This window comes from Syngnathus floridae, chromosome 20 (assembly GCF_059516105.1).
Source record: "Syngnathus floridae isolate MCC-2025c chromosome 20, RoL_Sflo_1.0, whole genome shotgun sequence".
In the NCBI taxonomy this organism is placed as follows: Eukaryota; Metazoa; Chordata; class Actinopteri; order Syngnathiformes; family Syngnathidae; genus Syngnathus; species Syngnathus floridae.
The window spans coordinates 6,031,745-6,053,589 of NC_142432.1; the positions used below are offsets into that span (position 1 = coordinate 6,031,745).

The 21,845-nt window shown below is 46.5% G+C and overlaps 5 protein-coding genes across 8 annotated transcripts; 3 read left to right on the forward strand and 2 right to left on the reverse strand.

The window, feature by feature from the left end:
• Positions 1 to 27: 27 nt before the first annotated feature.
• On the forward strand, positions 28 to 11,264 carry vipr2 (vasoactive intestinal peptide receptor 2). The gene is made up of 15 exons (XM_088364047.1): positions 28 to 169; positions 508 to 783; positions 1,605 to 1,704; positions 1,766 to 1,873; positions 1,947 to 2,044; positions 2,730 to 2,827; positions 2,897 to 3,041; positions 3,136 to 3,286; positions 3,619 to 3,679; positions 3,755 to 3,824; positions 3,893 to 3,984; positions 4,112 to 4,250; positions 4,349 to 4,390; positions 4,458 to 4,642; positions 11,013 to 11,264. Exons 2-14 carry the CDS (start codon positions 727 to 729, stop codon positions 4,623 to 4,625), a joined length of 1,329 nt encoding a protein of 442 aa, XP_088220173.1. The 5' UTR covers positions 28 to 169; positions 508 to 726; the 3' UTR covers positions 4,626 to 4,642; positions 11,013 to 11,264.
• LOC148380969 (uncharacterized) lies at positions 4,700 to 5,686 on the reverse strand. 2 transcript variants are annotated; one of them, XM_088364049.1, is made up of 4 exons: positions 5,513 to 5,686; positions 5,338 to 5,446; positions 5,149 to 5,223; positions 4,700 to 5,075 (listed from the first exon to the last, which is right to left on the reverse strand). In XM_088364049.1, exons 1-4 carry the CDS (start codon positions 5,592 to 5,594, stop codon positions 4,886 to 4,888), a joined length of 456 nt encoding a protein of 151 aa, XP_088220175.1. In that variant the 5' UTR covers positions 5,595 to 5,686; the 3' UTR covers positions 4,700 to 4,885. The 2 variants fall into 2 exon arrangements, with proteins under 2 accessions (XP_088220175.1, XP_088220174.1); XM_088364048.1 differs by having other exon boundaries at positions 5,338 to 5,449; positions 5,513 to 5,685.
• Positions 7,599 to 8,562, reverse strand: LOC148380970 (uncharacterized). The gene is made up of 4 exons (XM_088364051.1): positions 8,385 to 8,562; positions 8,213 to 8,321; positions 8,024 to 8,098; positions 7,599 to 7,950 (listed from the first exon to the last, which is right to left on the reverse strand). Exons 1-4 carry the CDS (start codon positions 8,464 to 8,466, stop codon positions 7,797 to 7,799), a joined length of 420 nt encoding a protein of 139 aa, XP_088220177.1. The 5' UTR covers positions 8,467 to 8,562; the 3' UTR covers positions 7,599 to 7,796.
• Positions 11,265 to 11,389: 125 nt separating the features above from the next.
• On the forward strand, positions 11,390 to 16,354 carry msl2b (MSL complex subunit 2b). 2 transcript variants are annotated; one of them, XM_088364040.1, is made up of 3 exons: positions 11,390 to 12,474; positions 13,914 to 15,127; positions 15,224 to 16,354. In XM_088364040.1, exons 1-3 carry the CDS (start codon positions 12,333 to 12,335, stop codon positions 15,521 to 15,523), a joined length of 1,656 nt encoding a protein of 551 aa, XP_088220166.1. In that variant the 5' UTR covers positions 11,390 to 12,332; the 3' UTR covers positions 15,524 to 16,354. The 2 variants fall into 2 exon arrangements, with proteins under 2 accessions (XP_088220166.1, XP_088220165.1); XM_088364039.1 differs by lacking the exon at positions 11,390 to 12,474 and adding an exon at positions 13,452 to 13,837.
• Positions 16,355 to 17,083: 729 nt separating this feature from the next.
• pdha1b (pyruvate dehydrogenase E1 subunit alpha 1b) lies at positions 17,084 to 21,468 on the forward strand. 2 transcript variants are annotated; one of them, XR_015854718.1, is made up of 13 exons: positions 17,084 to 17,266; positions 17,736 to 17,756; positions 18,175 to 18,324; positions 18,600 to 18,665; positions 18,754 to 18,927; positions 19,051 to 19,177; positions 19,242 to 19,333; positions 19,504 to 19,596; positions 19,899 to 20,054; positions 20,506 to 20,577; positions 20,679 to 20,746; positions 20,868 to 20,998; positions 21,174 to 21,222. XR_015854718.1 is itself a non-coding variant. In XM_088364045.1 (13 exons), the coding sequence occupies exons 1-13, from the start codon at positions 17,207 to 17,209 to the stop codon at positions 21,336 to 21,338; spliced, it is 1,353 nt and encodes a 450-aa protein (XP_088220171.1). In that variant the 5' UTR covers positions 17,085 to 17,206; the 3' UTR covers positions 21,339 to 21,468. The 2 variants fall into 2 exon arrangements, 1 of the variants encoding a protein (XP_088220171.1); XM_088364045.1 differs by having other exon boundaries at positions 17,085 to 17,266; positions 20,890 to 20,998; positions 21,174 to 21,468.
• Positions 21,469 to 21,845: the final 377 nt, after the last annotated feature.

Sequence of the window (21,845 nt, forward strand, 5' to 3'; positions counted from 1 at the left end):
TTGTCACCATTTAAAATCACATTTCTGATTTTATGTATCATATTTTTAGTTAAAAATATAAGCGCGAAATGTGGTACATATCTTCAAATCGCACTCGGACTTCTAAAATAATTCTTGCGAGCCACGCTCACTTTCAAGATGGCGGCCCGAAAATCCAACTTCTTCCGAGGTATGTACCTAAAGCTGTATCTTTTCAACTACTAAAGCTACTTTGGCAAAAAAAAAGTCAACAATAGAGTGTACAACTTAATATTCAACTTGACTACCTTTATCGGTCTTCAAATTAATACATTTTATTTATAACTGGACAAATTTGTTGTTGACTATCTCGGAATTTTTCATGAGCAACGGTATTTTTGAAGAGTAAATGGACTAGATTGTATTTTTGTACGACTATTTGAAAGATTCTTACTACATTTGCAACGATAACTATAATTTTCATTACTTAAATGACTTTTGTTTGACTACCACTTTGCCATTTTAAATTTGCGGGGTTTTCCCCACCAGAGGTCGCTGTGGCCCGGGAGGCAGGATTGCGCGCGACTCCTATTTGTGGCGAGAGCGCGCGCGGCTTGGAGTCAGTGAGCTGCAGTTCAAGCCGTTCATGTGTGCTGCACGCACCTCTGAGAAGCTCGGAACATGCACAGAAAACTTTTTTTTTATCGAGTCAACTGGATGGACTTGTGAATTCATGAAGAAGCGCAGGAGCGGACGTGAAGAAGAAAAATGCTGGATGAGAAGATCATGAGGTTCATCCTGATGCTCGTCTTCTTCACGCACAAGGTATCTCATGCGACATGCAATTAAAATTTTCCACTTGTCCTATGACATCATCACTCAACTACTGCGTCATCATCTTCCTTCTCATCCACTTTGACGTCATCATTTTATCTCACCGGATGCAATCTTTGTTTTGCACACTTCTTGAGGATCATATTTTCTTGATCTCATCTAGTCTTTTCCTGAATTTTAACATCACTCATGATGTCACTTTCTCATACAAGTCCTCCCTTTTGCATGCATTGTGGCGTCATGGCATCACATTCTCGCACAAAGTTGCGTAGTTCCCTACTGGTGCGTCTGGTTAATGTTTCATCTTCTTTATCTTCTCCAAAGTACACACACGAGTCAACGAGTCAACACACCTCCCTTGTGCACAAAATATGAAACTACGTCACTGATAACGACTCTTTTCAATGTTATTTCACCCTAGTTGTATTTATTAATTAATTGTGTGTGTGCGTGTGTGTGTTGTAAACAGACTGAAACCCCCTGACAGCTCATAAATGGTTTAGTGTGTCAATGTAAACAGTCTCCAACTGCCCCTCCCTCCCACACACACACACACACACACACAGACACACACAGTCACTATCAGTAAAGTTCATTTGACAGACGGACTCAATCAGTTCAAGTGTTATTCTTATTTTGCACTTTGTGTGTACATGCGTATATGCGTTTGTGTACACAAAGAAGAGGAAGATTTTAATAATCCCAGCTGTGTTTACCTGATGAGCGATGTAATTGTGTTTTACAGAAAAACATGAAGCTAAACTTTTGACTTCTTTCCCAATGTTGTTGTCGTTTGCTTGCCGTCCGAGCAGGCGGCGGGCAGATTTCCTTTGTGCCATTTTAGTTGGGAGATGAAGAAAGCGAGTCAAGAGTGCCACGCTGGGCTGGAGCAGCTCGCAGTGCCCTCCGCAGGTACCTTCTCGATGGACTTGAATAACTTCTTCTCAGTGGGTTCATTTTGTGGCTGTTTTAGGCTGTGTGGGCGAGTGGGACAATGCTTCGTGCTGGCGTAGCGCGGCGGTGGGCGAGGTGGTCACTCAACCCTGCCCCGCCCCCCTCCTGCACCTGTTTGGGATGAAGGGTGAGCAGCTAGGACGGGATGTGAAGTTTCTTCATGGCACATCAGCTTGAAGAAATCGATCAATGTGTCGTAGGAAACCTTAGCAGGAAGTGCACCCCGCAAGGTTGGTCAGATGTTTACCCAGTCATCGCTGCCGCCTGCTCGTCCAACGACACCGACCAACCCGGCGAGGTGAGCCCGAAATGCTGGGTGCATTACGTTTTGGGCCGACGCCAACACGGCCGTGCGAGAAAAGTGCTGACTTCCTGTCAGGCTCGTCATCAGCCTGTGTTTACGTGAGGAGGAAGGAGACATGAAAGACGACTTTGTCTTGTCACCGCTGATGAACAGGGTGCTACTTAGACAAAAAAAAACAACACACACACACACACACACCCTCGCTGGCATGAGATCTTGTCCAGAGCTGTCAGTTGTGCGTGACTTCATCTTAGGGAAGCTTCTGTTTGTTTCCTGTTGGACGTTCCAGGCTTTTCCGTCTGGAGAACGTTTAGTGGAGAACAGACACACACACCTGTGTGTGTGTGTGTGTCTCAGGGCAAAATCAAAGACGTCAAAAAGACAAAATGTCTCCCAAAATGGCCATCTGGGAGCTAAGAGGCTCATAAAAAGTCAGCTGCTGCACAAGAAGACACACTTGAGCGAGGGAGTTGAAATCAAGCACTTTGTATATACGTCCGTGTGTTTTTGTGTGCGCTTTGCACAAGCCGGGTCCGAATTCTTCGCATTGTGTGTCAGAACACTCACAATCTCTTCAGTCCAACACAATCCTCCTCAAAGTTTGCAGGGAATAGGTGGACATTTCGAACTGTTAAACAAAATGGCCAAAGAAGTCCTGACCTTGATGATGTGTGTTCAGCTGGTGTTCTACAAAGTGGTGATGGTTCTGTCCACGCTGGGTCACAGCTTGTCTCTCATCAGCCTGCTCAGCAGCACCGTCATCATTGCTGTCTTCAGGTACACGCCATCACGTCAACTGAGGAACTTGCTTGGCTTTAAGATCTCGCTCGTGTGTGTGTGTTTCAGGAGGCTGCATTGCATGAGGAACTACATCCACATCAACCTGTTTGCATCCTTCATGCTGAGGGGCGTGGCGGTGCTCACCAAAGATCTTCTACTCTTCTCCAGCGAAGAAGAGGACACGCTCGACTGCAGCGCTCAGCCCTCGCTGGTGACATCATCAACATGCGCCAATCCATCACTGACCATTCATCGGCTCTTCTTTTTCTTTACACTCCGCTTCCGTTCGTGTGTGTGTTTTGCAGGTGGGCTGCAAGAGCAGCCTGGTGTTCCTGAACTACTCCATCATGGCCAACTTCTTCTGGCTGCTGGTGGAGGCGCTCTACCTTCACACACTGCTTCTGGTGGTGCACGCCCGCTGGGCGCGCCTTTCCGTCTACATGCTGATTGGCTGGGGTAGGACATGCCCACCGGTATCCAACGAGCACGCGCGTCGTGAGCTGGCGTCATAAGAAATAACCTTGAGCCGTCTGCTCTGCAATCCTTATCCCGATTTGAAACATCCTGGCCTACTGCGCTGACATTTTGCCAAAACACGTCACTGGGAACAAAACTTGTCATTAGTCTCGGTGCCAAAGTGTTTGCACTCAGCCCCGCCGGTTCCAAACACGGCCCCGCTTACACCATCCATCTTGTGCGTGCCCGCGTGTGTGTGTGTGTGCACGCGCGTGTGTGTGCGGCGTCTGGCGAGCCTCACTGTAAACACTTGCAATCTTTCTGCCCTGCAGGAATCCCGTCCGTCTTCACAGTGGCATGGATTTTGTGTCGACTCTACCTGGATAACACCTGGTGAGTATTTCTTCAAGCCTGGCTCCATTATGGCAGCTACAGATACGAAGCTAACGAATGATTGGTCGGTTTCAGGTGCTGGGAGAGGAACGACAGTCCCGTCCCCAGCAGAGTGTTGGACTGGCCCATCATGGCGTGCGTCGTCGTACGTACTCCACAGCGAGCAGTTCTGGGTCGGGACGAGCGCGTTCTAAAATGTCTTTTGCGTGGCAGGTGAACTTCATCCTGTTCATCAGCATCATTCGTATCCTGGTGCAGAAGCTGCGCTGCACCAACGTGGGCGGCAACGAGCAGTCGCAGTATAAGTAAGCTTCCTTCCAGCAAACTTAACGCGTTTGTAGTTTATTTGCGCCCCCCATTGGTGGAACGATGACACTACAGCCGAGCAATGCAAAAAAAGTCCTTCAGCTTTTGCCTGCTTGTGTGCACAAGGCGTCTGGCCAAATCCACCCTCTTGCTCATCCCGTTGTTCGGGATCAACTACGTGGTTTTCGTCCACCTGATGGAGCCTAGCGATAAAACCACACGGCACGTCAAGATCTTCTTTGAGCTCGGGCTCGGATCCTTCCAGGTCTCAAAACAAAAATGTTATTGAGCTCGACACGTTGCCGTGGTGATCGCTTGATTTCAAATTGGAGGTCATCCAACTTTGTCGAATGTGATTTTCAGGGTCTCATCGTGGCAGTGCTGTACTGCTTTCTCAACTGTGAGGTGAGCTTCCTCCTCTTCCGCCGCTTCCAAATGTTTGTCGTTTGATTGATTGATTTTTGTTTTGCAGGTGCAGAGCGAGCTGCGACGGATGCGCAGGAGCTTGTCCCTCAAGCGTTACATGGGCGGGGGAGAGTGCGGTCTCCGCGCCGCCTCGCTGGCCCCCGAACACTCGGCCCCGTTCCCCAGGAACTCCCGAGCGGCGTCCATCTTGCAGACCGAGACTCTTCTGCTGTGATCGCCATCCACCTAAAGGTTCCACTCACAAAACAAAACACTCCATCCAAACTGTCAATATGAACACCAGACAAGTTGACTTTTTTTTAATTTTTTTTTTTATTAGTCACCAGTAATTCGTAAAATCCTAAATAAATACAAATTTAATGAGGCAAAATAAGTTACAAAATAAAGGTTTGTCAATAAATAATGCCTTAAATATCTAATAAATAATTGTCAGACACTAAAGTGACTTAATCTCCAAACAAAGTGCTCGTCGTCTTAATGAATGGTGGGGCGGAGGCGAGGGGAGAAGGTGGAGGATGAAGGTGGTGGTGATGAAGGGGAGGATGAAGATGAGGATGGTGGAGATGATGAAGAGGCGGAGGCGGTGGAAGTGAGGGTGCTGAGCAGCGAGCTTTTAGATGGCGGGCTGGTGGTTAAAGCCTGAGCGGCGGCGGCAGCAGCCTTCCTGTGAGGACGCAAAGTGAGAGCAGGATGATAAGCATGATGAAGATGAAAATGAGGATGAACGTGAAACTCACCTGATGGCTTCGATCTTCTGGCGGACCCACGGGGCGCGGGCGTGTGCGCAGTAGTCCCCATTTTTGGTGTAGAAACTGCAGGAGGATAACGGTTAGCGTCGTTAGCTTGATTTGAGCTTGTTTGGCAGTCGTCATGAAGTGCAGACGAGCAGCTATTAGGATTTTTTACTTTGATGAAGTTCTACTCACATGACAGCGGGCAAGCATGGAAGTTGAGCATAACGGTCCACTCGTAATCCGATTACTTCTTCTGTTATTTCCTTCGTGCTCACCTTCTTGCAACATTCGGTGGGCTTCCCTACTGGACCCAAACGTAACCAGACGTTAGCGTGGTCCTTCAATGAAAATCAAAAGATCAACTTACCTTGTCCGTGTCCGAGCTGGACCAAAGCCACCAGAACGGCGGCCAACAAAAAAGTCTTCTGAAGGCTTCCAGTGTTGAACATTTTGATACGGGCACGAGGAATGACAGCAAGGATTGAAAAATGATTCGAAGCTATCTCGCTTGAGTGCTGGAGAAGTGAGTGAGGCGACGACTGTCAAGACGGCCACATTTAAGGCGGCAAAAAGCAGAAGTCAAGTTGTCTCGTGGTTTAGTCATCCTTCCTCTTGCTTTTCTCTTTCCAGGCTCGCTTTTTGTGAATGACTGACACACTTGTATACTCGGAAAACACTAAAAGTGACCAATGTCGGAAAAGCCGCATGCAACCTTTTCCATCGCTTTGCTTTCTTTTTTTAGCCTCTTGAAGAAAATAGAAACAGAGGACTGACGAACGCCCTTATGTCAGAATTAAGCAATAAACTTTACGAATGAAATTTAAAATGAATGATTGAACCTAGACTGATTTAACAGTCTTATTTTACTTAGTTAGAGAATTCAATAAGTAATATATATATAGTATTACGTTTAAATAAAAATTAAGAAGCAACTTAAGTGTTCAAGAACAGATCTGATTTTTAAAAATCAATGTAGATGTGCCAGGTTCATTTAAAAAGATATAAATGAGATATATATATATATATATATATGAATAATACACATTCATATGTATAATTATTTTAAATTAATATATGTATATATATATATTTAAATATGTGTGTATATATATATATATATATATATATAATTAATATTAATTTAATTATATATACATATATCAAATTTATATTAATGAATTAATTATATATATCAAATTTATATTAATTATATTTATATAATTATATATATATATATATATATATATATATATATATATATATATATATATATATATATATATATAAAATTGATATATTTCTTAATGTATGTATATATATCATTTATGTATTAATTTTAAACAATTATACATATGAATGTGTATTATTCATATATATATATATATATATATATTTAGATATATGTACATATATACATATATACATATGAATGTGTATTATTCATATATATATATTTATATACACATTCATACGTATATTTTTTTTAATGAACCCGGCCCATCCATTGATTTTTAAAAATCGGATGTGGTTCTTGAACACTTAAGTTGCTTCTTTATTTGAACGTAACATCATTTAGAATTAAAATGTTTCATTGTCGCCACAAAGCAGACACTTAAAACCATTTTTTAAATAAGTTTTTATATAAGTTCATATATATTTTTTTATAAGTATGTTTAAACTGAAAAGACATATTTGTTTTTGTTGGAATAATATCGCAATTGGAACCAAGCTTGGGGCCACGACAGCAGAGGAACAAAATGTCTTGAACTGTCTGTTGCCTCATCCTGTCAAAAGGTGCGTGTTGTGAAACGAGCCGATAACACGTCACCACCGGATGATTGTAGGACTCTTTTTATTTACCCTTTGTCATCAGTTTCTCCATGACATGTCACCACATGAGTCGCATGGAAACAATGTCAAGTCCCACCACTCATTTTGGCGTCATCTAGGTGTCATCGTCTGTGTTCCTGTGCTAACTTATCTGCTCTTAGCTCATCCCACTCATTACGTTGAGGGTCTTTGGCCCACAGTCTTCTCAGATAAGGGACGTGGCCTTTTTTGCCTTCGGCTGACTGACTCAGGTCCCGACTGTTTATCGGTGCACCAAACGTCAGCTTTTTGGGAGCCTGCCGGAGAACTCTCCCACTGGAGATCCCCTCATTCATGCTCACGTGGCCAATGACCTGGGAGGGACGACCCTCCCGATCAGAACCCGAGCGGTGTTCTGTGACTTCTGTGCTCGTCACGGATTGGCCATAAGAAGGTCAGAAGGAACGAAACTTGATGAGAATTAAATTAGAAGAAACGGGACTTTAGTGTTGGTCTTTGAAGTGTATTGTCATCTTATTGACGTGAGGCGCAAGACATGAGCTGTGGTCCACAGCAGCTCCTGGATGGCTGCTGTTGCTTAAGTCACTTTTTGAAATATAAATGAAAACTCCACACAAGTCATCTATAAGTTCATTTTTTTTTATTTGCAACCACTCATAGCTAACATGTCCATCTCAACATTAATAAATAGTGTTCCATTTTCCCGACACCGGATAAGTTACAAAGTAACATTATGCTGATAAATAAACACTCGATTGGTGAACCAATAAATAATTGTAAGACGCTAAAGTGATTCAATCTTCAACAAAGTGCTCGTCGTCTTAGTGAAATGTTGGACGGAGGCGAGGGGAGAAGGAGGAGGATGAAGGGGACTCTGATGATGAGGATGGTGGAGCTGATGAAGGGGCGGAGGAAGCGATGATGGAACGCAGCGAGCGTTTGGACGGCAACCTGGTGGTCAAAGCGTTGGCGGCGCTGCAAGGATGGAAATTTGGGAAGGATGATGATGAACATGAATGATGGAGATGAGGGGGAAGGGGGAACTCACTTGATGGCGGCGACCTTCTGGCGGACCCACGGGGCGTGGATGGCTGCGCAGTAGAAGCTGTCTTTGGTGTAGAAACTGCAGGAGGACAACGGTTAGCGTCGTTAGCTTGATTTGAGCTTGTTTGGCAGTCATCTTGAAGTGCAGATGAGCAGCTGTTAAGATTTTTTACATTGCTGAAGTTGTACTCACATGACAGCGGCCAAGCATGGAGGTTGAGGAATCGCCACTTGATATGCAAATACTTCCTCTGTTATTTCCTTAGTGCTCACCTTCCTGCAACATTCTATGGACTTCCCGACTGGACCCAAACGCAACCACACGTTAGCGTGGTCCTTCAACGAAAATCAAAGGATCAACTTACCTTGTCCGTGTCCGAGCTGGACCAAAGCCACCAGAACGGCGGCCAACAAAAAAGTCTTCTGATGGCTTCTAGTGTTGAGCATTTTGACACCGGCACGAGAAATGACAGCAAGAATTGAAAAAAGATCCGAAGCTATCTCGTTTGAGTGTTGGAGATGTTCCTGAAGCAAGAACTCTTAGACGGCCTAATTTATGGCGTCAAAAAGCAGAAGTGAAGTCGTGTCAGGGTTTAATCATCCATCCTCCCTTAGTTTTCTCTCTCCAGATTCGCTTCTTTTGAATAACTGACACTCACTTTTCCGGAATCACTAAAGTGAGCAACATCGTAGAAGCCCAAAGCGATCTTTCCACTGAAGTTCATCTTTTTTTTTTTTTTAGCTTTTCTTAGCAACACGCAGATGAAGAAATGGAAACTCGAACGTGGGTTGTTCTCAGAAAGCATGGTCCCCAGGAATGTGATGTCAAAACGGGACCAGTTGAAAATAAGATTTCATGACAGGATGCCGCATCTGTACAAATTGCAGAGTCCTCTGCGGGAATTCCACATTTGTCTCAACTTCCTTTGTGGAAGTCCTTGCTTGATACTTTGATTGGCTTGAGCATCATATAGTTTAATAAAATTCAACTACGGCTTTTCGTAACACATCAAAACTATAGAAACAGTTTTTTAGCTGTTTTTTGTAGGGATTGATGTAATCGATGTCAATGCAGTTAACATGACTTGACACGTTGAGTCAGAAAGGTGTCTTGTGAAAGGAGCTGAGAACATATCATGAGTGTGTGCGTCACCACCGGATCATTGTGTGAACCAAAAAAAAAAATTATTCATCATTTTCCTCACATGGAGACAATGTCAAGTTCCACAAGTTTCTGCTCTCCTCATCTCCTCAAATCTCAGCAATTCTAGCGTAATGCAATTTTGTGGCGTTATTAGATTGAATTTTAGAGTTTTAATTCGGATTTAGCCTTTCATATTTAGGTATGAGCTATTGAAGACCTTGTCAGACCTTGAGTTGATATTTATTTGATTGTACGTTTATGTAATTAGCATAAATGCGGTAGCACTAAGCAAATACCACAGTACACACCCACACTCAAGAAAAATCATGTCAAATGTCAAACAAGTGCTAAATGAGGGACGTTTCCGGTGAAGACTGTTGACATCATTCGTGATTTGCAAACATGTCGGTGATTCCTTCCTGTGTGTGTGTTCTACCTCCTCCACGCAAATAGGAAGGAAGTACGCTACTTGCGGTCACAGAATGTGTGTGCGTGGTTTTATGTTCAGCTGAGTCACACTATGCTGTTATCCGCTATTTGCTCTTATAGCGTTTATTATTATTATTTATTTTATTATCTGTATTATTTATTGATTATTTTATTATCTATTATTAACTTCAAGAAAAATCTAAATTATATTTGCTCGTATTTGGCAACACCAAGTGGACAAGAGTAGCACTACAATCTTGAGATCTTGGCCCCACTTGAATAGCTTTTGTATTTTACCCTAAGATCCAATCTGCATTTATTTTCCTAATGGTAAAAAGCAACAAACATACCAAACAATTTTTTTGTGCTAGAAATTATAAATAGATATTGGCACAACAACTCTGGAGAGATGTATTCAGTTGGTGGACCACGTGGACATATTCGGAAGATAATCCTACGTGTTCTTAATGGAAGACAAAGAGAATGTGTGATGAATTAGCATATTTAAGGAGCCACGTCGGCCGAGGTGGTGACAATCACCACGTTTAGAGATGATGCAGTGAAATCCTGATACAGATCATGATTTGCGCTTGCTCAGTCGTGCAGATTTATTTTTGGTTGTTTTTTTTTAGCATACAGGAGAATTCAGTGTCTCTTACAGTAACTGGGAGTGACAAAAAGCGTGATGTTTTTTTTAAATTTCTGAGATAGAATTTTGTACAGACTGTAAATCATGCAAACTGAATTTTTGAACGTCTACTTTTATTTTCACAATGTATAATACTTCCACATTACAAGGTTAAACACAATGAACCAACTTTTCCAAACAATTTATGCAACATGTTTACAGCTCCGTGCACTCCAATTCAATTTTGAGATATAGGCTAAATCAAAATATCCAAATATCCAAGACATGTCCTGATTGAATGTGCATGCATGGTTCTCCTCTTCCTCCTCCATTTCCTCTTAGCACGCTGTGGGAACGGTGTTCTGCTTTCGTGCTGTTAGCATTCCGACAGTCATTGAAACCCTTGAAATGTCACCAACACTTCGAGCAGCCTGGCTTCGTCTTCCTCCGACCATACAAACTCTCTTTTAACTCTTTGTATGTGGGAGAGCCGCTTTTAACAGTCGAACGCACTTCAGCTTCCTTGTAAAGTTTACAACAATGTAGCCAATTGTACACATTTAGGATGAAACGATTTTGGTTGACTATTAAATTCACAATGTTAATTTTAATCGGCAGCAGGACTGACTCACCACTTTTGGTTACAATGCTACCAAATAATTAAATTGCTTGATGAGTGATTTTGCTCCACTTAGCACCCATGCTGAGTTGCAGTCATTCAAGATCCAGGGGCAATCCTAATCAAAAGAAGCCTCCTGCAATGTTTTTTTTTTTTTTTTTTGTGGTTTACAGGAAGGCATGCTGATTGCTGTCATCTTGTGGTTTTTGCTCAAAGCACCGCGTGATTGTCTGAAGCCTCCTGGAGCTGACGCTGCGTCTGCAAGACAGGCGGAATGTTGGATTCCACTACAGCATCGAACTACAACAAACATCTGCTTCCTTTGCCTATAAAATAGTAATACAAACTGTTTCACATACATTATCTGGAGCACTGCCATGACTTAAAAAAAAAAAAGATCATTTATAAAAAAATATCACAACGAACAGGGTTGACAAGTTTTATTGATTTCCGTGACAAATTTTGTAGAGATCTCTATCAGCTTGCTCATTCATGAGCGTCTCCATGACGTCGACCCTACGTCATAAACGTCCTCGCGAGATTTGCACCACAGCACCCCCACGTGGACGTGTGTGGGAAAGGCGAGGGGCGGTATGAGGAATACGCCGCTGCTAGCTGTAGCATCCAACACAAACACAAACTAAATTCATTTTCTTCGCCGTTGACTCCACCGAGGATTGCAGAGGATTTTATTTCGGCTCCGAGCTTCCTTTTGGACGCCGCAAGCCCACCGAGAGGAGCGAAAGAAAGAGTTGAGCCCCGCTGACAACCGTGAAGAGCCCCCGCGGCCTGCTTTTCCCGCCCACTTTCCGGCGTAGCTCTGGTGGCTAGCCCAGTCACGAGAGCCCGAGGCTTCCGCTGCCCACAGCTTTCCGGTCTCAACCGAACCGGAGGAGCCGCGAAATTCTCCCTTGACGGAAGCGTAAATCTATCCGAAGGCAACTGCGTGGTCGGCGGCGGCTAAGCGGTGCTCCTTCTGGCCCGAGGAGACTTGGTTGGCGACACCGCGGCCTTCTGGTTTGTTGTGGGCCGCCATGAATCTCTGCGAACAATAACAAGACACGGAATCCAACCGGTCCGGTACCGAGCCCGCCTTACGTGACACAAGCACGGCGGCCGCCTTTCAAACCGAGACCAGCGCGCACAGCGACTATGGATGTATCGCGGGGCAGCCGCAGCAAAGCCTGTCATTTTTTTCACCGAAGCCCCCGTGTGAGATCCCCGGCAACGCGGCTCTGAAGCGTCGTCCACGCTCCGGTTTGCACACTATGCTCCACCGAATCGAACCAGGGCCTGCTGGTGAACGACTTGGCATTGAAGATGTATTCGGGATGGGACTGAGGAAGCACGATTAAGATCCGGACTCTCTATGTTGTCTTCAAAGCCCCCAGAGTGCATTCGCTGCGTGTCGTGTTTGTGTTTCCCGGACACTGTGTTGCTGTTTTGAACGCATCAGAACCGAGCGGACCGGCTCGCCGGGTCAGGCCGCTGCGATGAACCCGGTGAACGCGACGTCGCTCTACGTGTCTGCGAGCCGATCGGTGCTGCAGTGCGACCCCCGAGACCCCCGCGCCCTGGCCGAGCTGTGCAAGCTGCTGCCTTTCTTCCGACAGTCCGTGTCCTGCTTAGTCTGCGGTGAGTGCAAGACGACCATAATTGGGCCGAAACGCGTGGAGCACGGTTTTGTGTTTGCACAATTGACTGTAACTACTTGCGTGCTTGTCAGCTGCCATGCGAGCGCTTTCGCCGACGTCGCGTTCAAGTGCTGTCGGAAGACCAAAATATAACGAGTAAATCCAAATTCAGTGTCATTATAGCTACCGTATCAAAATAATTGCCTTAAACCACTTTGTATCACGTATTGTGACGTCGTATTAGACGTATCCGTTCCATTATTTTACATTCTTGCATCTCACTGATACGGCAGAGTCGCGGCGCGTTGTGTGTTTAATCTTTATTACATTGTCGAAAAACATTCTTTTCAACCTGTTAGCACGTCAGCAACACAATCGTAAGGAAAAGTGATTCAATTGTTGTCTGGTAGCTCGGGTTTCCTGGAGGTAGCGAACGCATCTTACGGCATCACGACACACCCCCTTTGTGCTCTTGTGCAGTGTCCTTCGGATTTCTGCGTGACTCCAGCAGAATGTTTTTATTTTTTTGTGGCAAAATAGATTTTTTTATTTATTGCTGCAGGCAGTTGTTGAATGGAGGAATGATGGCACGTCTTCCTCACAATTCAGACGTTCTGGATGCAACTCTGGAGTCCCCTCGAATTATAAAAAGCTCTTAATTGGCGGTTGGTGTGAGTGTGAATGTTTGTCTCAGCATGGCTCGCAAGTGGAACAGTGAATGCTTCTTTATTTTCGGGATGTTCAGACTAGGTGGGAGAAAAAGGACATGGGGAGGGACCATCTGCTGGAAGTTTTCTAAAAATAGTTTTTAATTTACACTTATTCTCACATTCTTTAGCACCTGTTCTCACTCTTGCTGTCGAGAAATGAGAATCGTTTCCGATAAGATTTGGTCTTGCCTTCGTGCTATAAAAAAAAAAAAATCCCCCCCCCCCAAAAAATGACCACTTATAGCGAAAGGATGGTTTAATCTGACTTGTTCTCTGAGTGAATGAATGATCAATATAAGAGCGCCCCATCCAAGCTGTATCAATGGCCCGCCTTCCTTTTTCCCGCCTGCAGCTGCAGACGTTAGCGGCCTGCCAGCGTTGCTAAGGAAGCGGCGCTCAAAGAACGCTTGTCGCCGCGGAATATCAATAAACACACTCGAGGCAGCTGCGAGGAGACAGGAAGGAGGAGAAGTTCATCAATTCCAGACATGATGCTAGTGAATGATGAAAGGAAGGGTCTCATGTGCACTGTAGTGCCAAAGCACTACTTTTATATTGGACCGAGCTTCCACTATGAGCACCGTAATGGGATTGTAAAGAAGGATAGCTTCCAAAAAAAAGAAGGAAACTTTATACTAGTGCTATTCCTCTTGGGTGAGAATGCATAAAATTGGTGATTCTTATTTTTGTTTTGGGGATTAATGACAGCAACCTCCATCTTGCCCCGCAGGTAACCTGCTGCAGGACCCCATGGCGCCCACCAACTCGTCGTGTCAGCACTACGTGTGCCGTGGGTGCAAAGGTCAGCGGATGCAGCTGAAGCCGTCATGCAGCTGGTGCAAGGACTACTCGCGCTTCCAGGAGAACCGGCAGCTGTCCCTGCTGGTGCGCTGCTACCGCAAGTTGTGCCTGTATATCACACACTCGCCGCTCGCCACGCACATCGCTGCTGCCGCCGCCGACTCGCCCGACCTGCGGGCCGTCCTCAACGAGGGCTTGCGGCTGGCAGAGAGCGAGCCCGAACCCGAGCCTGACGCCAGCGCCGAAGCGGAGGCACCGCCCGGGGAAGCACCGCATCCCGACGAGGGCGGCGACGGCGGCAGCGATGTCATCGGCCCGGCCGGCGTCAACGGGCTTCACGATTGTAACGGACTGGACGCCTCGCTGGATCCGGGCAGGGCGGTCGTCAAGCGGGAGGACTTTTGCGAGGAGATCCCGGCGGGGGGGCTGGCGAGCCTTTGCGACATGGGCGCCTTCGGTGAGGAGTTGAAACACGGAGGGGGGCCGCTGCTGCTGAGTGTGGAGGAGGTTCTGCGGACTCTGGACACGGACACTGAGCCTGACGACCCCCACACGCCTATGTCGGTCAACGGGCCTTTCTGCCCCGCCCTACCCTTGGAGAGCAGCTGTCACCCCTACCGCCCTCACCCGCAGCCCCCCCCTCAGTCACCCACCGCCGTCCCTCAAGGACCCCCTCGCTGCCACCGCAAGCGTTCTCGCTCAGAAAGCGACAGCGAGAAGGTGCGGCCCCTCCCCATCGACAGCCTCCTGCGGGGACCCCCTCCTGACGGCGGCCCCCGCCTGGGCACCACCCCCGTCTACGAGTTTCCTGCCGCCACGCCCCACTTCCATCTGGCGCCCGTGCCCAACGGCGGCCCCCCCAAAGTGGGCAAGGGCCCGCTAGGGTCCGGCAAGCCGCCCAAGAAGGCGGGGGATCACCACGGGGGTGCCAAGAAAGCCAAGGCAAGGGCCCCCAAAGCCCGCTCACAGCCCCGCGGGCCACCCCACCCTCATGCTCACCCGCTCAGTCACCCAGCGAGCCCCTCCAAGCCGCTGTACAAGAAGCCTGTTGAGAAGAAAGGCTGCAAGTGCGGGCGTGCCACGCAGAACCCCTCGGTGCTCACCTGCAGGGGGCAGCGCTGTCCTTGCTACTCCAACCGCAAGGTGAGCAACCTTGCACGCATCATAGAATTAAAAAAAATTCCAAGGGATGAATAAAATTGAATCAAAGTCTAAGTCTGTCATCGATGCGTGTTGTAGGCGTGCCAGGACTGCATCTGCCGCGGCTGCCAGAACTCGTACATGGCGAACGGCGAGAAGAAGCTGGAGGCGTTCGCCGTGCCCGAAAAGGCCCTGGAGCAGACGCGGCTGACGCTGGGAATCAACCTCACCAGCATCGCCGCTGCCGCCTTGCGGGGCCCGCCCGGCGGCCCTCCTGGCGCCGCCCTGCTCAACGTGGCCGCTGCCACGGGCTCGCCGGTCGCCACTGCCTTCCTGTCGGCGGCGGGCCATGACGGTCGGGCCTTTGACGACTCGCTGGAGATGCACTTTGACTGTTGACTCTGCCCTTTCCGCCTGAAAACTAGCCGCCCGGTCTCGCACGCATTCCCGTCGGGTCGTCCGCGGCCCTGCGGTTAAGTTACTTTCTCGTCACGCCCGTTGCCATTTGCTTCGTTGTCGTCGTCGTCGTCATCACTGAGCGATGTAATTTATATCAATGACGTTTTTGTACATTATTTCACGTGGAAGACATTTTAGGATCTATTTTATACATTGAGTCTTTCGAACGGCAGCACACGGGAGTTGTGGTTAGCGCTTCACGCTCACAGGATGTTCTGGGTTTGAATTTGGGTTTTCTTTGTGGATGTTGCGTGTTCTCCTCCCACATGCCCAAGACATGCATGTTCGGTGAATTGAAGACTGTAAATTGTCCATAGGTGTGAATGGAAGCGGGAATGCTTGTTTGTGTGTGCCCCGACACCGGCTGCCCAACGAGGACAAGAGAAAAGGGATTGATTGAAGTCTGTGACACAGCGGGCGTATATTTTTGGCCAGGGAAGCCGGAAGGAAAAAGAAAAAAACATGACAGGAAGTAGGAAAAAAAAAAAAAGCCCTCCACCAACTTACGTGAGTTTACCTTTCATTTGTTTTCCCCTCACAACTTGCTGCTAAAAGGACGAAGAAAAAGTTGATCTGTTTTTAAAATGTGTGTTACGAGTATTTATTGGAGATTTTCTGAGGGTGTCTGTCTTGGCGTTTTGTGTCTGGTGTCCCCCAACGCTTTTGGTTCACTCCCTCCCATCTCCTCCACCCACCTGGGGCATTTGAATACCTGTAATATAACTGTATCATATTTCCACAAAAGAAAGAAAATCAAAACAGTTGACTGAAGTGTGACTTGAGTTTTTGCTTCACTTCTGCCAGTCATCCACAGGTGGCAACGCAAAGCAGATAAACGTTCAGGCAAGTGTTGACTGAAAATTACTTCTATAAATTCACACGTATGCATCTTATTTGACAAACGATAAAACTGACCACATAATAGAAAGCAGTCACCCTTGAGGACCAGTCATACCACAGTGGTTGTAAATGCCTTTGTCTAACTGGGCCCAAATTGAACACGAATTATTACAGTAATCCCTCATTTAACGCGGGTGATTGATTCTAAAAACTACCCGCGATAAGTGAAATCCGCGAAGTACGGTCACCAACAAGAAGTACTGCGCAGGCTAACGAGTTAGCGGAAAGATGCTAATTCGCGATCGCGCCAACACGCGAAAACGGACTTCTAAAGGAATGTAAACGAACATTTGGACATTGTCCTAAAGGTTAGACACGTTTCCTCAATTTTGAATTTTTATTTTGACTTTTAAATGTTTTTTTAATTTTGAAAAAAAAACCGCGATGTAGTGAAGCCACGATAAACGAAACACGAAGTAGCGAGGGATCACTGTACTCCCAATTTCTAGCAGTTGAAATAATCCAAGCTACATTTTTCTACCAGGTGTTACTGCCAGTTTGATAACCCCCCAAAGAAAAATCCTTTATCAGTTTATTGTAAATATGTGCGAAGTGGGCGGAGTGTTAAGCAGATAATAAAAGCGAATACGGAACTACTTTCACTCGCACATCATTTCTCCATCGGTATCCTTTCAGGAACGGACAGGAGCAGTGCACCGCCGCCTCGCGGACACCGCAACTCGCCTTTAATCCTCTTACAGAGTCCGGCGGCCGTCTGCTAGCATGCAGAACCTGCTGAGCCTCCTCTCCAACGCGCTGTGTCGGATCACCGGCAGGAATGCGGTGAGTGTTGCCGTCGTGGTGCTCGTCAAATAGGAGGCTTTTTGTCCCTCTCTGCCGGACGAGCTGAAGATGCTAACCGTGCTAGCTTGCGACCTTGTCACAGCCTGAGTGCACACACTCGTACCTATTTATAATTGCCCTCTTGGTGACTTTTGAGGTCATCGGTGACTCCGTGTTGGTGAGCTTGTGTCTACAAATGCATGCGTCAAAAATCAAGAGTGATGTATCCGTAAGACCAAGCACGACCAAGGTTCCAACACCATGACTTCAATGAAACAAACTAATATAATATAAAACAATACTAGAAATAAGAAATGCCAAGAAAATAGTTTAATCCTGCTTAAAGGCGTTGTTTCTCCTACCTACAAAATGTATCACAAGTTGTTTTTCCTCAGTGTTGTATGCTTCTCAAATCCAAATTGATGTCGTGCCTCTTCTTGTCCCCCTTCCATCTTGACTGGAACCCCAGGGAGCCCAAACTGTGTCGGAGGTAAGCCTGCTCACCACTCTAAAAGTTTCCTCTTATGTTACACTCATACTTAGTCTTCATTTCATGTCCATATTCAAATATCTCCCCATTATTTGCAATAATTTTCACTACTTTCTTGTCCTGAAGAATTGTCCATTTAATCCCGATGGCAGTGGCCAAAAAATAAATTGAATCCAACAGAGCTAACGGGAGGAAAGTTTGCTTGGGTTAGTTTCTGTTAATGGTGAATGGAATTTTGTGACATTTCCCTCAGGAATTTGGAAGTATTCATAGTCTTGTTTAAATAACGTCATATCGGTGTAAACGCACAGTCCGTGCTCAAATGATCAATTATACACAGTCGGCCTCGCTCACTCCCCGTTTTGGGCTCGAAGCTTTGTGCCGAGCGCTCTGATTGGTTGGCTCCTGTGCTCCCCAGTTGCTGATCGGCCTGTCTGAGTACGTCAGTCTAACCTCACCGTCGGCGCCCGACTTGGCACAGACTCAGCGGCTGCCGCCCAAACCTCCGCCGGTAGTCGCCCTTAGAGCTAGCGCGGCGCTCTTAGCTAGCACGTCGTTAGCCGCAGCAGTAAGAAGCGGTGATGCCATACTTCCTTGCCTGACACTAACTTTTTCCTTTTATAAAGACTCTTATTAGGCTTTTTTTCAACGCATGCATTTAGATATGTAGATCCGTGAAAGGGAGCTCATGTTTGTTCTGGAGGGGTGTCAATAGCGCTCCATGTGATTTCTAGCATGACTGTTGACCTGGGTTGCTTCTCTGTTCTTGCAAGCTAACATGCAGACTTAAAGATCACTACTCTGGGCTTGGTGTGCTAATAGTTTGTGTGTCCGTTTCTCCAGGCTGCCCGAGTCGTTGCTTCCCGCTCCTCCACTGACTTTACACCTCAGGTGACATTGGACATCAAGGTGATCTGAAGAAGCAATTGATCTTCATCGGGGTACGGCAATGTGCACCAGAAACAGATTTTTGTACTCTTTTTAATCCCACCAACAGAAATGCGATCTGCATTGCTTGGAGGAGGGACCTCCAGTGAAGGCAACGCTAACGCGCGAGCAGGGCCTGCAGTATTACCGCACCATGCAGACGGTCAGGCGCATGGAGCTCAAGGCTGATCAGTTGTACAAGCAGAAGATCATACGGGGCTTCTGCCACCTGTATGACGGACAGGTGGGGAACAAATTAATGTGAGAATGGATTGGTCACAGAATTCCCATCAGGCAACACTTCCTCTATTCCAAAGTAATCCAAATCTGATGAATATAAAAAAAATAAACTTTGGTTTTTGTGCAGGAAGCGTGTGCTGCAGGCGTGGAGGCCGCCATCAACCCCAGTGACCACGTGATCACGGCGTACCGCGCACACGCCTACACGTACACCCGCGGCGTGGCTGTCAAGGAGATCCTCTGCGAGCTGACGGGTAGGACCGAGTTAGAGAGAAGCCGAGCGTTTTGCCGCCGATTCTCAGCTGTGTTGCTGCGCAGGTCGAAGAGGCGGCGTCTCCAAAGGCAAAGGCGGCTCCATGCACATGTACGCGCCGCGTTTCTATGGAGGCAACGGCATTGTGGGAGCGCAGGTGCGTCAGGCAACATGGGCCAACCTGCATGTTATGGAAAAAAACAATTGCAATGGTTCCTAAAACTTCAACACACAAGCATCAGAAGATATTTGTAGCTCCTTCTTGCTTCATGTGGCCTGGTGTCCACTGTCCTTACAGAACCACGGACTGGCGTGTTTTGTGTTCAGGTCCCACTGGGTGCCGGTATTGCTCTGGCATGTCAGTACCAAGGCAACAATCAGTTGTGTGTGACGCTGTACGGCGACGGCGCCGCCAATCAGGTAATGAAATGATGCATAAATACTTGGACGATTCATCTAAATTTCCAATAAGGATTTTAATAATGCATTCATGGTAGAAAGCCAATGGTAAAAATGGATGAGTCAATGGGGTTGTAATTGCGTACAGACGCCACAAGATGGCAGTCAAGGAGTTCAAATGGAGAGAATGACTTGAAGTAACGCTAGTCAATTAAAACCTTTGTTTTTTAGCAAGAGCCAAGCTTTACTTTCAATTCTTTTTTTACTTATTTTCCAATGGAAACCTATAACTTTAAAATATTTGCTCTTCTAACACCAAACAGGGGCAGCTCTTTGAGGCCTTCAACATGGCCGCCCTGTGGAAGCTTCCCTGTGTTTTCATCTGCGAGAACAACCAGTACAGCATGGGCATGTCGACGGAGCGGGCGTCGGCCAGCACCGACTACTACAAGAGAGGAGACTACATCCCGGGCTTGCGAGTGAGATTGGTCACCTTGTGCCACATTCATAATGTCATTTTTACAAATGTTATGAAACGCACTCCTTCCAGGCAGACTGCGAACTGCTCTTGTGGTTAAATATGGGTCAAGTTATGCTCGGTGCTCTGACGCGTTGCGCTTTCTACCTTGAGGGGAAGTCTGAGCAACCGAGCCTGTTTCTTGTTGCTCTAGAAAGCTTCTGCCAACCACAACTACGCGAGACATTAGAGTGAAACTGTTTGGGGGGTCCTGGGTCGCGGCTGCAGCGAGACCGTGCGCTGGAGCCGCCCCGCTAACGGGCCTAGACTAGAACAAGGCGCCTTCATTGCGTCTTGGCAGTTACAGGTGTGAGCATGTACCCAGCTGTCTGATGCTCATGTATGATACTGCGCACACAACACGTAAATGACACGCTAGACAGGAGTTCTTCAATGAAGTCGTTCTGGCACAGGTGGACGGGATGGACGTCCTGTGCGTGAGAGAGGCGGTCAAGTTTGCAGCCGACTTCTGTCGAGCCGGAAAGGTGAGAAGGCGAGCGATGACCACGCTGGACAGTTGGGGACAGAACCCAAACATCTTCCCTGCTTTGTTTGGTGCCATCGTGCATTTGCTCTTTTGTTTCAGGGTCCAATTGTGATGGAGCTGCAGACCTATCGGTACCATGGACACAGTATGAGTGATCCTGGTGTCAGGTGAGCCTCTTCTCACATCCACTTGCCGTTCTGGCCACAAGGCGAGCGTGTCGCTGGTGTTTTTGCGAATCGTCTTTTTCTACAAGTCTTTGATCCATCATTCACATCTGAACCCTGATAGGCTGTGATGTCACTTCCTGCAGTTACCGCTCTCGGGAGGAGGTCCAGGAAGTGCGCAGCAAAAACGACCCCATCACTCTATTGAAAGAGCAAATGCTCAGCAACAACATGGCATCCGTGGAAGAACTCAAGGTAAGGATTTGAGATTTTTGCGCTTCATTTTCAAGTACGGTGTGTTTGCGACGCTTGTATTGGATAATTAATCAGGACATGTACGATATTAGTTAAAGGTTGGACCAGCGCCAGTCACTTGTGTTCTGCTACCCAGAAGTAGCCTTGTCTGATTTTTATTGGTGACACTCGTTAGGAATTGGACGTGGCCATTCGGAAGGAGGTGGAGGAGGCGGCACGGTTTGCGACGGCAGACCCTGAGCCACCGTTGGACGATATGTGCAACCACATCTTTAAAAATGACCCCCCGCTGGAGGTACGTGGGACCAACCCTTGGTCTAGGCTCAAGTCCGTCAGCTAGACTGGCAGCTGGATCCACAAATAGACTCTTGTTACTCATCATCTGGGACTTGGACGTTTTTTATGATTATTCACTTTTTTGTATAGATGTATTTATTATTAATATATTAAAGTATGTGTATTCTGCTTGAGCTTGTTTTTCCAGGAGGAAATTCCATCACTAATGTCCTCAATCAGGACTCCAGTATTAAGTTTTTACAGTTGGGTTGTAAAGTCGGAGGTATTTTTTTACTTTATCCATGCTCAAACTCACCAAATAATTGCTGTACTTGAATAAGAATGATGTAAAAAAAGCTATTCAAGTACTTGGGGAGTTGCAATTTATTTGAATCATTGCACCAATGTAAATGAACAATTTTAAAATGGGAATGTGAAAAAGCGTTTGTTCATCAATTTAATGAAAACATATTAAATCTTGTCCACTTCGAAATCTTTGCTTCCGTGTCATGTGATTGAACGGCTCAATTCGATTGGTCAAATAAACTCGAACTTCGCCATTGGTTCATTG